General features: G+C 45.1%; 3 protein-coding genes and 1 long non-coding RNA gene across 10 annotated transcripts in view; 2 read left to right on the forward strand and 2 right to left on the reverse strand.

Moving 5' to 3' along the window:
* The window catches only part of f7l (coagulation factor VII, like), a 3,519-nt gene extending 1,580 nt beyond the window's left edge, over nucleotides 1–1,939 (reverse strand). The window contains exons 1-5 of one of the 3 annotated variants that reach the window (XM_038979994.1): nucleotides 1,747–1,937; nucleotides 1,242–1,414; nucleotides 1,109–1,133; nucleotides 516–629; nucleotides 248–391 (exon numbers count right to left, since the gene is read on the reverse strand). In XM_038979994.1, coding sequence (XP_038835922.1) covers nucleotides 248–391; nucleotides 516–629; nucleotides 1,109–1,133; nucleotides 1,242–1,414; nucleotides 1,747–1,843 — 553 coding nt within the window. In that variant the 5' untranslated portion in view covers nucleotides 1,844–1,937. Of the gene's footprint in view, nucleotides 1–247; nucleotides 392–515; nucleotides 630–1,108; nucleotides 1,134–1,241; nucleotides 1,415–1,746 lie in introns of all 3 variants that reach the window. The other 2 variants (XM_038979995.1, XM_038979996.1) reach the window with 2 other exon arrangements.
* A 634-nt stretch (nucleotides 1,940–2,573) lies between these two features.
* Nucleotides 2,574–6,544, reverse strand: LOC120033141. Of its 2 annotated transcripts, none has more exons than XM_038979423.1 (8): nucleotides 6,409–6,544; nucleotides 5,999–6,209; nucleotides 5,680–5,802; nucleotides 5,268–5,500; nucleotides 4,920–5,051; nucleotides 4,399–4,672; nucleotides 4,197–4,280; nucleotides 2,574–4,101 (listed from the first exon to the last, which is right to left on the reverse strand). In XM_038979423.1, the coding sequence occupies exons 2-8, from the start codon at nucleotides 6,183–6,185 to the stop codon at nucleotides 3,953–3,955; spliced, it is 1,182 nt and encodes a 393-aa protein (XP_038835351.1). In that variant the 5' UTR covers nucleotides 6,186–6,209; nucleotides 6,409–6,544; the 3' UTR covers nucleotides 2,574–3,952. The 2 variants fall into 2 exon arrangements, with proteins under 2 accessions (XP_038835351.1, XP_038835350.1); XM_038979422.1 differs by having other exon boundaries at nucleotides 6,376–6,536.
* Nucleotides 6,545–7,010: 466 nt separating this feature from the next.
* setdb2 (SET domain bifurcated histone lysine methyltransferase 2) lies at nucleotides 7,011–11,796 on the forward strand. Of its 4 annotated transcripts, none has more exons than XM_038979419.1 (10): nucleotides 7,013–7,097; nucleotides 7,392–7,468; nucleotides 7,609–7,722; nucleotides 7,799–7,951; nucleotides 8,104–8,944; nucleotides 9,075–9,244; nucleotides 10,464–10,739; nucleotides 10,951–11,162; nucleotides 11,242–11,330; nucleotides 11,447–11,796. In XM_038979419.1, exons 2-10 carry the CDS (start codon nucleotides 7,441–7,443, stop codon nucleotides 11,562–11,564), a joined length of 2,001 nt encoding a protein of 666 aa, XP_038835347.1. In that variant the 5' UTR covers nucleotides 7,013–7,097; nucleotides 7,392–7,440; the 3' UTR covers nucleotides 11,565–11,796. The 4 variants fall into 4 exon arrangements, with proteins under 4 accessions (XP_038835345.1, XP_038835347.1, XP_038835349.1 ...); XM_038979421.1 differs by having other exon boundaries at nucleotides 7,018–7,101; XM_038979420.1 differs by having other exon boundaries at nucleotides 7,021–7,097; nucleotides 7,395–7,468.
* Nucleotides 11,797–14,330: 2,534 nt separating this feature from the next.
* Nucleotides 14,331–14,769, forward strand: LOC120033694. The gene is made up of 3 exons (XR_005473984.1): nucleotides 14,331–14,490; nucleotides 14,581–14,642; nucleotides 14,725–14,769. It is a non-coding gene; the product is annotated as an uncharacterized LOC120033694 (long non-coding RNA).
* The last annotated feature ends 859 nt before the right edge of the window (nucleotides 14,770–15,628 follow it).

The raw sequence follows: 15,628 nt of genomic DNA on the forward strand, positions 1-15,628 counted from the left end.
AAAGAGAGAGAGAGAGAGAGAGAGAAAGAGAGAGAGAGAGAGAGAGAGAGAAAGAGAGAGAGAAAGAGAGAGAGAGAGAAAGAGAGAGGGGGGGAGAGAGAGGTTAGGAGTTGAGGATAAAGAGAGAATACAGGCAAGAGAAGGACTACAAAAGGAGAAGATTAAGTGCTTGTATGGAGATGGCCTCAAGAAGCACAGAGCTGTTGGGAGTTGTAGTTGTTAGGGTTTGGCCCAGTGTGATACAGACCTTGGGGTATGCAGCTAATGCTGTCATTGCCAAGGCTGTACCCAGGGGCACAGTGACAACGGTGAGACAGGTCTGGAAACTCTGTGCAGAAGTGCTCACATCCCCCATTTCTGTACAGACAACCATCATAAGAGTTCATCAAGGCTGTGGAGGTAGAGATAGAGACAGACAGGAACCAAGAGACAAGCGAAATGGAAACCATTATTGAAGAAGATCCAAGAGCCAATTTCAGTGATTCGACAGACAAATACAGGTGTGTTGTACCTACTTTGGCCACAGTTTCGTCCATCAAACCCAGGGAGACAAATGCAGATGTAGGTGTTCACCTGACCTACACAGGTAGCCCCATTCAAGCAGGGGCCAGACTCACACTGATCCACCACTACAGACAGAGACAATATTAGATTATTATTACAACCATTATAATGAGCAACGAGAAATATATGTAGATTTGGCAAAATGTACAGTACCAGTCGAAGGGTTGGACACACCTACTCATTCTAGGGTTTTTCTTTATTTTTACTATTTTCTACATGATAGAATAATAGTGTAGACATCAAAACTATGAAATAACACATATGGAATCATGTAGTAACCTAAAAGGTGTTAAACAAATCAAAATATATTTTAGATTCTTCAAAGAAGCCACCCTTTGCCTTGATGACAGCTTTTAACACTTTTTTGGTTACTAAATGATTCCATATGTGTTATTTCATAGTTTTGATGTCTTCCCTATTATTCTACAATGTAGAAAATAGTAAAAATAAAGAAAACCCCTGGAATGAGTAGGTGTGTCCAAACTTTTGACTGGTACTGTAAGTTAAAGTTGAGTGTAGCTTTGAGTCCCCTGAAGATACCTACCTGAGTAGCTCTTCCAGAACTCCTCCTGCATAAAACAAGAGAGAGGGGTAATTTAAAAAGATTCTAATGTTCTGGGACAAATATGGAGAACCTACCTTCTCAGATTCCATCTGATCATTCAGTTTACACTCACCAATTGTTCGGGGAGGGTGAAGATCTCCCGTGCCTCCTCGTAGCCACATTGCTCCTCCAGACACTCTCTCTCCAGGTCTCCCAGTCTCAGCTCCTCCAGCAGGCTGTTAGCACGCCGCGAGCGCTGATGATGGAGCACCCCACTGGCCTCCTGTGTGCTCAGGAATACTGGAGCTGCCAGGACGGGACATGACTGCTTACACTACATATACTTTAAATTGATAGACATCCAACAAACTTCCACAGGAACAGAGTACAAATAGTAGGAAAAGGAAGAAGAATCCTAATGAAGACCATGGGTGGTTGAAAAGTTGCTATTACTGCACACACAAGGCTGTAAAAAGTCTCTGTACACAAATACAGTCAGACTGACAGAAAGACAGATAGACAGACAGGAAGTCAAGCAGGGCATTGAATAGCCAGGAGCGTGTGGTGCTGTATTTGAAAGGTACAGGGCTGATCCAAGAACCACCAAAGTAATTTACATCCTCAGATCTGAGACTCACCTCCAGGGAGTCCGGTGCAGGCTGGGATACAAAGGGCCAGCAGGATAAGGTGGCTGAGCTTCACTTTCAGAGAGTCCGTGGTCGTAGACGACTCCATTACTGAGCTCTCAGGGCTCGACCCAAGTTCAGTCCTCCCACAAACACATACTCCACAAACACACACACAGCAAATCAGTCTCTCTCTCCCCTCCCTGACAGAACATTTATCAGGGTAAACCCACGGGGCAGTTGGCTGGGAGACTAACATTGTGAAATACAGTGACTGGCCTGGAGCCAAGGAGGCATTACTAGTATCACACCAACAGGAGGTGCTGTTGTATAACAACACAGTGGAGGCAGGATATTTGTCCACATGATAAAGCATGTATTCAATGTATCAAAAATGTAAATAACTAACTTTTGATCAAATGTGCAGTTACTGCTCTTCTGCACATCTATCACTCCAGTGTTTAATTGGTATATTCAAATTACTTCGCCACCATGGCCTATTTATTGTCTTACCTCCATTATCTTACCTCATTTGCACACACTGTATATAGACTTTTTCTACTGTATTATTGACTGTATGTTTGTTTATTCCATGTGTAACTCTGTGTTGTTGTATGTGTCGAACTGCTTTGCTTTATCTTGGCCAGGTCGCAGTTGTAAATGAGAACTTGTTCTCAACTAGCCTACCTGGTTAAATGAAGGTGACTTAAAAAAAAATAGGTCAGTGACAAAAAAACTCTCAATTTAATCCATGTAACACAATTTCTGGGGGGAAAAAGTCAAGGGGTGTGAATACTTTCTGAAGGCACTGTAATGATGAAGAAGACAGTACAATAACAGTTGTTGACAGGTGGTTAGATTTGGTAATGAGACACCATTTATTGGGCTTGAAGGATAGAAAAAAATATATAATAAACCTGATCCACGTGAAAAGCAGCATGTACTGTATATGTTAGATAATGAAGGTTTTCACACCTTAATCACAGTACATAATTAGAGATTGTAACAGTGTATACTATTGTATGTGCGCATAATCGACCAGCATAAATGCTTTTATTCAACTTTAAAACACAATGTGGCAGGGCATATTACCTTTCAAATAACTTCATTAGGTTCTATCCAAATTAAAATAAGACTGATAAAATAAGTTACCATTGAACTGCCATAATCAAATCACAACGTTTCCCTTCGCGTAACTTGGAAACAAGGAATGTAGAAATGTTGCAGGCTACTGTCTACCTGCTTCTGCAATCAATGTGTATGATCAAATGTACTTTAAAAAGGTTAACTTTTTCTTCTTCAACTCAAACTCGATATGAGTTTAAAGCTTACGGTATAATACCAAATCGAAACAGATCGCGCATATATTATGATGAAATTCTGTGACGTTTTGGTTGTTCGGCAGCGTTTTCCCCCGGCTGTTCATCACACATGTTTTTCTTGAGGCTTGTCAAAGTTCCGTAGCCGAAGTCTACGCCCCTTCGTCGGTGGTTGGTCAACAATATGGAATATTCAATGAAGTGCTTGTTGTCATTCAACGAGAGACGACTAGTTTTCATGCAGATGTTAAGAAATACTGCACCAAAAATCTTAGATGTAAAATTGCGCAACTAAGACCCCCTCAGTAAAAACGCAAAATGATTTACAGATTTCTCTTAAATTAATTGAGACTATTTTGAGGAAGTGTACTGACTATGGCGTCTCAAGAGGTACAAACAGTAATATTTCCACTTCTTTCTAATTTTTCAAGCGAAGGTATTTTAAGGGAGTCTGCGAGCACAGACGTTCACTTCGCCTGGCCGAGTTCTGCTAGGAGCAAACCGAACCTATGTATGCGGACGCCTTTAGTGCGTAAACTCAAACTGATCTCTAAAATATATTTAATGGAGTCACAGCTGAAAACAGTTACTTGACGTATGGTCGAGAGAGATCGCTGAGCTTTCAGCAGGGGAGTAAACCAAGGCAAACCTGGAAGGCATTAAGTGTAAAATTGGGAAAATAAGCACTTTTACACAAGGTAATTATTTGTGCATAGTAATCTTTTTCATTGTAAGGTACCTTTTTGTGCATACAACGACCAGCATGTGAATACCAAGGCCAATATAAGGCTCAAAATCAACAAACATATGTACACAGATGTTGTTTTGAGTTACACCAACCAAACGGAGGTAAGATATGCATGTCAGTGCTCTGATGCACGCTTTAAGTCCTATAGGGGTCAGTCTCTGAGCATCTTTAGTATTTCATGGATGGGTTCCTGTGCGTTCCTCAATCCATCTTTCCACTCCTGGGGTACAGATCCACCCGTGTACCCTGCCCTCGCACCCAGCAGAGCCCCCAAAGCAGAACCCCTGTTGCAGTTCTCTCCTGAAAAAGACACACAGACACTTTAGACTGACAATTCTCAAAACACACACCTTAAAACAGATGAATTGGCACCACATGCAAACAAACAAACTTACCGCCACAATTGGTGTTTGCCAGGATCCCTCCATGATGGTCGCTGTGAAACTCGTGTGCTAGGTAGAACATACTACTGAGGGCACCTATAAAGGACACGCAAACTTCTATTAGACTCAGTGGACACTTGCATCACACACTTAAATGGAACTAAATCACACTGCTGTGGATAGGTAGACAGAGTAGAGAGAGAGTGATAGACACCTTGGGTGTAGCAGGCCATGCCAAGCATTTCCACTGCACTCTGGTGAACCTTGAGCCCCTCTGCAGAAGAGGTTGGAAACCTGGCTGCTTTCTGTATGTAGGGCTTGCAAGTGTCCCATGCGTCCAGGTCGGGTGACTTGAGGGCGGCTTCCGCTTGCTGCTTCAGACACGCCCCATTCAGAGTGGCATGGAGGGCTCGGGCATACAGCGTCACATATTTCTCCACCTTGGGGTGGGGGTGGGTGAGCCGGACAAACTCTACCACTGCAGACACCTGGGAGAGGAAGAGAGAAAGGACAGTAAAAAGAGGGGGAGAGAGAGAGAGTTTCATTGGGAAAATCTTCATTTCTTGTGTTCTCGTCTCCTTCTCAAAACTCATTGGATGAGAAATTCAACGTTCTCTCCCCTCTGACCTTCTCATCCAATGGGTTTTGAGATGAGGCAAGGAGAGAAGGATCAAGGAAATGCAATTGAGATTCTCCTATTCAAATATTCCAAAAAGGGGTGGGTGCAACACTTGCAGCTTGGTCCTCATTGGCTGTGGCAGAGAGAAGCACAAAGGGGATGGCCATGGGGAGGCAGCCAATAGCGTCTAGCTGGCTGTCGGGGACTGACATCTTCTGCTGGTAGCGCTGCTCTGCAAACTCCAACACCTGGAACACATAGACAAGACACACAAACATAACACCTGGAACACATAGACAAGACACACAAACATAACACCTGGAACACATAGACAAGACACACAAACATAACACCTGGAACACATAGACAAGACATGACTAACACCTGGAACACATAGACAAGACAAACTGTAAGACACTGTCTGGTTAGGTGTGTAACCTCATATGTATGTGCGTGTGCATTACCTTGCTGGAGGAAGTGGGTCTGGGGTCTTGCCAGTCGGAGAAGAATGCTCTGTGGAAGGACTCTGCGTAGGTGTCTCCATGTGTTCCTGGCGTGGTCATGAAGTGTACGTAATCAGCCAGCACTGCCCCCCTCGCCGCTGGTTCTGCCACGCTGGAAAACGTCCCCCTTGTCAGGGCCTGTGCCACCCTCAGGGAGCAGATGGCATTCAGGGTATTCTCACCTGCCTGGAGACCTGCACAGAGATATAGAGGTATACTTTACTGAATAATTGATAATATGTATTGTCAATAATTATTTTCCTTACAGAAACACTTTTAAAGATGTATACAGACCAAGGTCAGAGACAGTTACTTTTTTCATTTAGTTACATTCATTCGTGAGATGAACTGAAATTAAGTGAGTAGTGAGCACCTTGGTGATAGTGGACCGATCCGCCTGATGCCTTCCAGAACTTGAGCTTGTTATGGAGGATTACGCTACCCACAACATGGGGCCTGTTCCCACCAGAGGACCATGCAGTGCGACCGCTCCCCGCTATGGACCGGAGGGAAAGAGAGAACAGATTAAGGACTAACTCAAAATGTTTCAATGTACCTATTGCCAGTTTGATGAACATCAGGTGAAGAATGAATGCTCCTGCATATATCAAACACTCATGTCATGCCATGTCATAATTCATGACCAATAAACAACTCATTTTCAAATTCAGTAAAGGGTGATGTTAACATACCTGAGTTGGAGAGGGTGAGGATACTGGACGGGTGTCTGTTGTTGGGTGCGTTGAAGCCGGTGATCCATCCTCCAAAATCTCTCTTGATGTCATCGATGTTGTAGTACCAGTGCACGGGCATGGACATGGCGTCGGCGGCACACATTCCCCACAGCGCCTCTCCCACCGACCTTCGCACCTGGGTCATCTCGGCTAGAGACTGGTGGTGTTACTTCAGAAATCAAACACAAAAACATGTATATTTAAATAATAATAGTAGTCTATGTTCAGATGGGTAACGTTATGCGAGCTGTAATAAAGAGTTCAAACGTGGACATAGACAGGACATAATTCCTTGACATTGTTTAGAGTGGTTTAAGAAACATATGCGGTCCTACCGTATGAATGTCAAATTGTAGAATGATCCTCACCCTTTTGAAGGTGTAGTTTCTGCTGCATGTATGAACACCAGAATGCGCATAATCATTTCGATATAGAACTTGCGTAAATGCATTATCGCTGTGTTACAAAACTACACAGGGGCGTATTCACTTGACACCAAACAGACCAAAACGGGGAGGGACTACCTAAGCTTGTCCAATAAGAAACTCGTTGTCGTTGCAAAACGTTTCCGTTGCAAAACGTTTTGCTCTAATGAATAGATCTAGGAAATAGCCGGCTACATAACCATAGTTTGACATAACTACCAATGTACATATTGTAACCGTCAGACAATCAACTCTCGCCAACTGTACATAAGTCCCTCAAATTGCAAGATGACGAACATTAAAGTCGAAGAATGTTTCATATTCGTAGTGAAATTTAACTGTTTCACTTTTCAACGGGGCCAATTCATGAAAAGCTAATGGAGAATAGATATATATTCAGTTTTAAAAAGGAGACATTAAATATTGAAACGTTTGACTCAAGCGAATGTAAAATTGGTCAATTTATCTGATTCCCATTCCTTTGTTACGCAACTGTGGATTTGCAGATCGGTAATATGTTGGATTTGTCTTCTAGATGAACAAAATAGTGAAGTGCATTGTGGGTATTCGAATTTAATCAATGGAAGTAGACTAAAATGTCTCGATACCATCAGGGTTAAATAGATAAGGCAGTAGGTACATTAGCTTATGTTTTGAACGAAATGTAAATTGGTGTCGACACTTGTATAATGATGCTTTTTGCAAGCAACTTCCTGAAATCAATGCACGCAGCATAGCAAAGATAGCTAGAGATCTAGCTAATGTTGTTACTTACAACATCCTTACTTGTGTACGTTAGCTGGTAGTACTAGCTAGGCCATCGACGTTGGATACCAATAATATAGATGTAGCTAGGTTGGTCTTTGGTAGGCTATATATCCGGCATAATATTGACTATGTACCTAGCCAATTGCACATTTTCTTAGCAGGTATCAGAGGAATTCATAACCAGTTGACCATCCATCAATATTGAAAATGAATGGGTCAGAGAAAACAGAAGTTGGTGAGGAATTTTTACTTACACTGTTATATTGTTTCTAGTTTCACATACATCTAATCCAGATTGAAAGATGGAACCAGTTGTTGTTGGAGATCATCATGCAAATGATTTGTTCCTGACATTATTTTTTGCTCTGATTTCAGCGAGGGCAAAGTCATTCTGGGTACAGGTGGATGTGGAACAAGCATTTGATGAGCTGTATGAATATCTGACACACCTGAAACATGCCATCAAGACCTGCACTGCTTCAGACAGAGGTACCATATATACAGTACACACACACACACACACATACTAGCCATTCATGCAATAATTGTTCTGTTTTTGTTTTAGAATATGTCCAGGGGATGAATATGATTACCTTATTGGATTCCGGGCTGATTGTGACACCGGCAACTACAGGCCCAGCTACAACTACAGCCTCAGCTACAAATACAGCCCCTGCCACTGGGAATGAGTCTTTTGTGGAGGTGGTTATTGGTGCAGGTACATAGCCTACTTCACACCCAGTATATCATTATAGTATCTCTGACTGTGAGGTTTGGATTGATTGGATCCAAACGTGGTCTCTGAGCTATCCCAATATCTCAGTTTGCTGCTAGCCTAACATCTTCCCAACATCTGTCTCCACCACACAGAAATCCTCACAGTTTCAGTCCCTGATATTGACGACCCCCAGACTCCACTGCCCCCCCAACAGACAGAGCCCATCTCCCCTCCCTCACCCCTCCGTTACGATGGCTCCATCATCCCCCTGTCGCCCCCCTACCCCAACAGAGAGGACCTCATGGCTCCCATGCTGCCCCTCCAGCTCCCCTACCAGCTCCATACCTGCAGCCAGGCCTGTGTGCCCCACCTGCCCCCGTCCGCACACCACTTCCGGGGCCACAACCCTCTCAGGATCCCCCTACTCTGCTCCTTCCAGCGGCAGTGTGCTCCCACCCCACCTCTCACTACAGGGATTGAGACCGATTGTGATGGGACTGAACCAGACTCTAAGGGGGAGGGCTCTGAGGGTGCAGAGTTGGACTCTGAGGTCACGGAGCGGGGCGTTGTTTACAAGGCTCCATGTGGACTGAGTCTCTGCACCCCAGGGGAGGTGCTATGTTTTCTGGTTGCCACAGAGAGTCACGGCGTTCTGCAGGTGGACGACTTCACCTTTGACCCCCTGGTGCAGTTGGAGTGTCTGCGGCCACCGCAGTGGCGCCCACCCGGTCTGGCCGAGAGGGACCTGAGCCGGGGGTCAGAGCCAACGCCGGTGGAGTTGTGCCTGCGGGAGGAAGGAGTGCGGCCGGAGGACTTCCGCTACAGGAAGGAGCGTTGGCCTCACGGCTGTTTCCTTAGTTCGGGCCCGTTGTTCACCACCTGCTGCGACTGCACTGACGGCTGTGGTGACGCGGAGAGCTGCGCCTGCGCTCGTCTGACCCCCGGCGGCAAACACTACTCCCACCAGAGGCTGTCTGAGCCTGTGCCCAAAGGGTGAGTTGGGCTGGGCGTCTGGGCCTTGTCAGCAATCCTGTTGTGTTAATGTCCTTTGTGTATCTATTGTGCCTGGTGAGTGCATGCCATTACTAATTACTCATGAGATATGTATCTGTGTGTCTGCTAGGCTGTACGAATGTGGTCCATGGTGTGGGTGTGACCGTGGCATGTGCCAGAACCGTGTGGTTCAGCGGGGTCTGCGTGTCCGGCTGCAGGTCTTCCCCACCGGAAACAAAGGATGGGGGGTGCGTTGCCGTGACGACCTGGACAAGGGCACGTTCGTGTGCACATACGCAGGTAGGGGAAAGTGACAGTTTGGTCTTGTACGCTTAAAATGATTGTTCAGCGAAAATGTACATACAGTGGCTTGCGAAAATATTTCCATTTTTCCTATTTTGTTGCCTTACAACCTGGAATTAAAATGTATTTTTGGGGGGATTGTATCATTTGATTTACACAACATGCCTACCACTTTGAAGATGCAAAATATATTTTTTTGTGAAATACACAAGAACTATTCACCCCCCAAAGTCAATACTTTGTAGAGCCACCTTTTGCAGCAATTACAGCTGCAAGTCTCTTGGGCTATGTCTCTATAAGCTTGGCACATCTAGCCACTGACATTTTTGCCCATTCCTCAAGGCAAAACTGCTCCAGCTCCTTCAAGTTGGATGGATTCCACTGGAGTACAGCAGTCTTAGTCGTACCACAGATTCTCAATTGGATTGTGGTCTGGGCTTTGACTAGGCCATTCCAAGACATTTAAATGACACTTAAACCACTCGAGTGTTGCTTTAGCAGTAGGTGGTGAACCTCCGTCCCAGTCCCAAATCTCTGGAAGACTGAAACAGGTTTCCCTCAAGAATTTCCCAGTATTTAGCGCCATCCATCATTCCTTCAATTCTGACCAGTTTCCCAGTCCCTGCCGATTTAAAAATATCCCCACAGCATAATGCTGCCACCACGCTTCACTGTGGGGATGGTGTTCTCGGAGTGATTAGAGATGTTGGGTTTGTGCCAGACAGCGTTTTCCTTGATGGCCAAAAAGCAACATTTTAGTCTCATCTGACCAGAGTACCTTCTTCCATATGTTTGGGGAGTCTCGCACATGCCTTTTGGCGAACACCAAACGTGTTTGCTTATTTTTTTATTTACACAATGGCACCAGATCTTATTTAGGGGCTTCACAGCAAAGGCGGTGAATACATATGCACACACCACTTTTCCATTTTGAATTTTTTTTTTTTTTGAAACAAATTATTTTATTTTTTGAAACAAATTATTTTTTTCATTTCACTTCACCAATTTGGACTATTTTGTGTATGTCCATTACATGAAATCCAAATAAAAATCAATTTAAAGTACAGGTTGTAATGCAACAAAATAAGAAAAACATCAAGGGGGATGAATACTTTTGCAAGGCACTGTATTTGCATAAGAACCATCCCTTTAATAAAGGCTGAACTGTGGATCCAAATCAAGGATCTGAAACGTTATTAACTTCCCTTCCTTTCAGGTGTAGTTCTCAGGGCAGGACTGGACTCCGACGAGCCCCTCCCACCCAAGCGCCAGAAGGCGGACCTTCCCTCCGACGACGAGGTGGAGGTGGTAGATGAGTGGCTGGCGCCGGCAGGGGAGGGACGAGTGCCTGCAGAGACCCTGGAGCCCTCGCCCCCCTCCTCACCTCCTGACGGGCTTCATGTGCCCGTTATCCAGAGGCCCGGGGTGGAGCTTTCTCCACAGATACAAGCCGTGTTGGTGGGGAGCTCCCTGCCAGTCCAACCTCTCACAGGTACTGGAAACTGGGCCAATGGATGCTTCAGGGGGCTTCATGGTTCCATTAGCCTGGTTACACCAGACTGACCGCTGCACTCACCATTGTTCCACTGGTTTAACCAGGCTATGGTTCCCAATGATGAACATTGAGAAACGAGGCATTGTGGGTGCCTAGATAATATGTAGTCTAACTTATTTTCTTTTCTGTTACACTTTTCCTTCTTCAGGCATGGAGGGTCTGGAGCAAGAGAATGGGGTACAGAAGCCACAGCTGAATTCCCAACCAGACATGAAAGAAGTGGACATAAAAGAAGTGGATGTGAAGCTGTCTGTGTCCACAAGCACAAGCCCCAAAAAACTGGGCCCAAAGCAGAACCCTATGGAGCACCTGTATTACCTAGATGCCACGAAGGAGGGGAATGTGGGAAGGTTCATAAATGTAGGTGTATAACTGTATGACTATCTACTCCCATTCTTTAACACACCCACTCATAACCTCTGACATCTTGTCTCTACAGCACAGCTGCGACCCCAACCTATTTGTGCAGAACGTCTTCACTGACTCTCATGATCCAAACTTCCCCGTCATCGCCTTCTTCACCAGCAAGTAAGTGTCCGGAATAGTCCCTTTTTAATGGGTAATGATTTTGTGATAAAACTACGCGATTGGGTTGATATATCAGTACCAACAGCAGATTGTGCTTTTTCTATATTTTCTTGCAGAGTGGTGAAGGCGGGGACTGAGTTGACCTGGAACTACTCCCACAGCCCTGACAGTGACCCGGAACAGGAAGTGACATGTCAGTTTGGCTGTGAAGGCTGTCAGGGACTGCTGGCATGAACCTTGAGATTAACACAGAAACAAAATAGTCCATTATAGCCTGATTCTAGACCCATTACATAGTCCGTTTGTGCTGTAACCAAATCTGCCTTCAGACCAGGCTACAAAGACCCCAAGATGTGTATGATAGTGGACAAGCAGTTATGCTTTGCCCTCATCACCTTTGTCTATTAACCTGTAAATGGGCCTTGGTATACTTAACAAAAATAAACTCAGCAAAAATAGAAATGTCCTCACTGTCAACTGCATTTATTTTCAGCAAACTTAACATGTGTAAATATTTGTATGAACATAAGATTCAACAACTGAGACATGAACTGAAAAAGTTCCACAGACATGTGACTAACAGAAATGGAATAATGTGTCCCTGAACAAAGGGGGGGTCAAAATCAAAAGAAACAGTCAGTATCTGGTGTGGCCACCAGCTGTATTAGGTACTGCACAGTGGCGGTTCTAGACCATTTCAACTGGGGGGGCCAAGCTGGGGCCAGTTGTACTGTTAGAGGGGCCAGTTACATTAGACGTTATTGTTGTCATATCGTTTTCTTCACTGCATTGCAGGCATAAGACCATGTTCATAATCATCATCGTTGCCACTCTAATAATGGTAGTAAAAAAAGAACGATAGCACAAATTTGTTATGTAAAAATGATTTCATACTCCACATTTAGGGGGGCCACAAGGGGGTCCAAAATTGTTGTCACAGGCCCCCCCCCCAGAACCGCTAGTGGTACTGCAGTGCATCTCCTAATGGACTGCACCAGATTCTTGCTGTGAGATGTTACCCCACTCTTCCACCAAGGCACCTGCAAGTTCCCGAACATTTTTGGGGGGAATGGCCCTCACCCTCCGATTCAACAGGTCCCAGACGTGCTCAATGGGATTGAGATCCAGGCTCTTCGCTAGCCATGGCAGGACACTGACATTCCTGTCTTGCAGGAAATCACGCACAGAACGAGCAGTATGACTGGTGGCATTGTCATGCTGGAGGGTCATGTCAGGATGAGCCTGCAGGAAGGGTACAACATGAGGGAGGAGGATGTCTTCCCTGTAACGCACAGTGTTGAGATTACCTGCAATGACAACAAGCTCAGTCTGATGATGCTGTGACACACCGCCCCAGACCATGACGGACCCTCCACCTCCAAATCGATCCCACTCCAGAGTACAGGTCTCGGTGTAACGCTCATTCCTTCGACGATAAACGAGAATCCGACCATCACCCCTGGTGAGACAAAACTGCGACTCGTCAGTGAAGTGCACTTTTTGCCAGTCCTGTCTGGTCCAGCGACGGTGGGTTTGTGCCCATAGGCGACGTTGTTACCAGTGATGTCTGGTGAGGACCTGCCTTACAACAGGCCTACAAGCCCTCAGTCCAGCCTCTCTCAGCCTATTGCGGACAGTCTGAGCACTGATGGAGGGATTGTGCGTTCCTGGTGTAACTCGGGCAGTTGTTATTGCCATCCTGTACCTGTCCCGCAGGTGTGATGTTCGGATGTACCGATCCTGTGCAGGTGTTGTTACACGTGGTCTGCCACCGCAAGGACGATCAGCTGTCCGTCCTGTCTCCCTGTAGCGCTGTCTTAGGCGTCTCAGTACGGACATTGCAATTTATTTCCCTGGCCACATCTGCAGTCCTCATGCCTCCTTGCAGCATGCCTAAGGCACATTCACGCAGATGAGCAGGGACCCTGGGCATCTTTCTATTGGTGTTTCTCAGTCAGTAGAAAGGCCTCTTTAGTGTCCTAAGTTTTCATAACTGTGACCTTAATTGCCTACCGTCTTTAAGCTGTTAGTGTCTTATCGACCGTTCCACAGGTGCATGTTCATTAATTGTTTATGGTTCATTGAACAAGCATGGGAAACAGTATGTAAACACTTTACAATGAAGATCTGTTAAGTTATTTAGATTTTTACGAAGACAGGGGGCCTGTTGCACAAAAGTAGAATTAAGACATCCGGGATAAATGACTCAGCTGAGCTCAATGAAGCCAAAACATGTGCGTCCAGGCTTAATTGGTTGCACAAAGACCAAGCCAGGATGAGCAGACACGGATTCATTAAGCCAGGTGAAACCAATCCTGGATAGGTGCGCGCTCACGGCTCACTCAAATAGACCCCGCCACAGATCACAGATTAACTGATTTACCATGGCAACTAGAGCCGCGTACTTTTCCCCGTCGGAAGCACAAATCCTCATGGAGGCATACGAGGAGGTAAAAGATATAATTAAGAAGAAAGGCAACACCGCCACAGTGATAAAGCAAAGAGAAAAAGCGTGGCAAAGTATTGCAGACCGCCTGAATGCGTAAGTAGTGCACAATTACACACTCACCGCTCCGCTGAAACATCACAATTACAATTCAAATATTTAATTCACATCTCCAAAAATGCAGTTGTACTGTAATTATGAAACGGTTAAATTTTTAATTGAAATGCACTGCAGATATGAGTGAAATTGTGTAAAGTAACTCCATCACACTGTATAAAGCTATGATAAATTTTTTGATATTTTTACTGAAAACAAGACAAATACCAAGTAATTTTTTGCAGTGTGACTCCATTAAATGTGTGTGTGTGTGTGTGTGTAGATTAAACATGAACGGGCCAAAACGGACATGGCAGCAGGTCAAAATCAAATACAAGAACATTCTGCAGAATGGTATGGTCCCTGACTAATATTTAACAAAGCACAAGCATATATTGTACCCAGAAGGTGCCTGCTCACACATTGTCTGTACTGTTTTAGCAGTGAAAAATAATACCCACAGACAAGGCACGGGTGGTGGGTCACCAAAGGCTGACCTTACCCCAGCAGAGGACATGGCCTTGGAGCTAAATAAAGGCAGGCCCGTCTTAGAGGGGATCCCTGGGGGGAAAGAGACGAGCATAGGTTCCTCCCAAGATGCCACCCGCTTCATTCAAGGTATGTCCTTCCATCTCTACATGGGATACAACCACATTCATATTGAATCAATTTGGACTGTCTGACTTTGGTTTACCTATTGCCTTGCAGTGTCTGGCAGCACTGTGTTCCTGTTAGAGCCACCAGCACAAGCACCAGACGATGCTGATCCAGTGAGTACTCCATCAAAGGCATACTGTAGGCCTGGCATGTCTTGTCTACTAGCTTCAATATGAATCCGATTAAATGTGATAGGGTGAAGGCCCCAGTGCAGCAGCAACAGCACATGATGGAGACGATGATGAGGAGGAGACCATCTCTCTGGATTCCAGAAGGCATGAGGTATCATGTTAAGACTGAAAGTACTATTTACTCTACAATGGTGAGGAGTCCTCATCAAAATCAAAAAATCTAATTTCTTTTACAGGACCCAGATGCTATACAGTGGGAAAACCAGCCTGGCAACATAGTGCGTATTAATAAAAGGACACCACATCCTGCCAAATTCCAGCTGCGCTAATTGTATTGTGTTCACAGAGCTCACAAGCTATCAGAAAGTTGTATGGCAACCACCTCCGGCGCCAAATAGAACTGGCAGACATAGACATTCAGTACAAGAAGAAAAAGATGGAAAATCTTGCACTGGAGTCCGAAATAAAAAAGAGGACAATTAGGAAACTGGACCTTGAAATAAAAAAACTTGAGAGGGAGGTGAGATATGCCTTCAATGTACACTGTATGCTAACTGTAACACAAATGTATTAATCATTATTTTTCTTTCCTCCCCCAGCTCCAAGAAGATGACACAGCTCAAAATAAAAATTAGGTATATTCTCGTAAAGTCAAGTGAGCCATGACATATGAGCTCTTATTGTGAGCACACAGGACGGTGGCATCTTTCTAAGGTTTTTTTTATTTTCCCAGCAATCAGTACAACCAAGTCATCGTTATAAGGCATCGCCCTCTTTTGCCCACCCCCCCAGCACCAGGTGTGGCCACTAGCCTATATGAAGGCCCAAAATTGTGTGTTCCTTTCTGCTCTGACAATGGCATGCCCATTCGTGCGAGATGTGGTGGATGAAGAAGCACTTGTGCTGAGGAGAGCCTTCAGGCGAGAAAGGGTCTTCAGGGACCGGTTGGACCCACTGGCCTTCCCTGA

The sequence above is a fragment of the Salvelinus namaycush genome, chromosome 40 (assembly GCF_016432855.1).
Source record: "Salvelinus namaycush isolate Seneca chromosome 40, SaNama_1.0, whole genome shotgun sequence".
In the NCBI taxonomy this organism is placed as follows: Eukaryota; Metazoa; Chordata; class Actinopteri; order Salmoniformes; family Salmonidae; genus Salvelinus; species Salvelinus namaycush.

Coding starts and splice junctions, on each gene's coding strand:
- LOC120033141 (XM_038979423.1), bottom strand. CDS start 6,185: ATGACCCAGGTGCGAAGGTCGGTGGGAGAGGCGCTGTGGGGAATGTGT. Junction 5,052..5,267: donor GACCCACTTCCTCCAGCAAG/GTAATGCACACG, acceptor TATGTGTTCCAG/GTGTTGGAGTTTGCAGAGCA. Junction 4,281..4,398: donor CATGGCCTGCTACACCCAAG/GTGTCTATCACT, acceptor TGTCCTTTATAG/GTGCCCTCAGTAGTATGTTC.
- setdb2 (XM_038979417.1), top strand. CDS start 7,441: ATGAATGGGTCAGAGAAAACAGAAGTTG. Junction 7,469..7,608: donor GTCAGAGAAAACAGAAGTTG/GTGAGGAATTTT, acceptor CTCTGATTTCAG/CGAGGGCAAAGTCATTCTGG. Junction 11,163..11,241: donor ATGTGGGAAGGTTCATAAAT/GTAGGTGTATAA, acceptor TTGTCTCTACAG/CACAGCTGCGACCCCAACCT.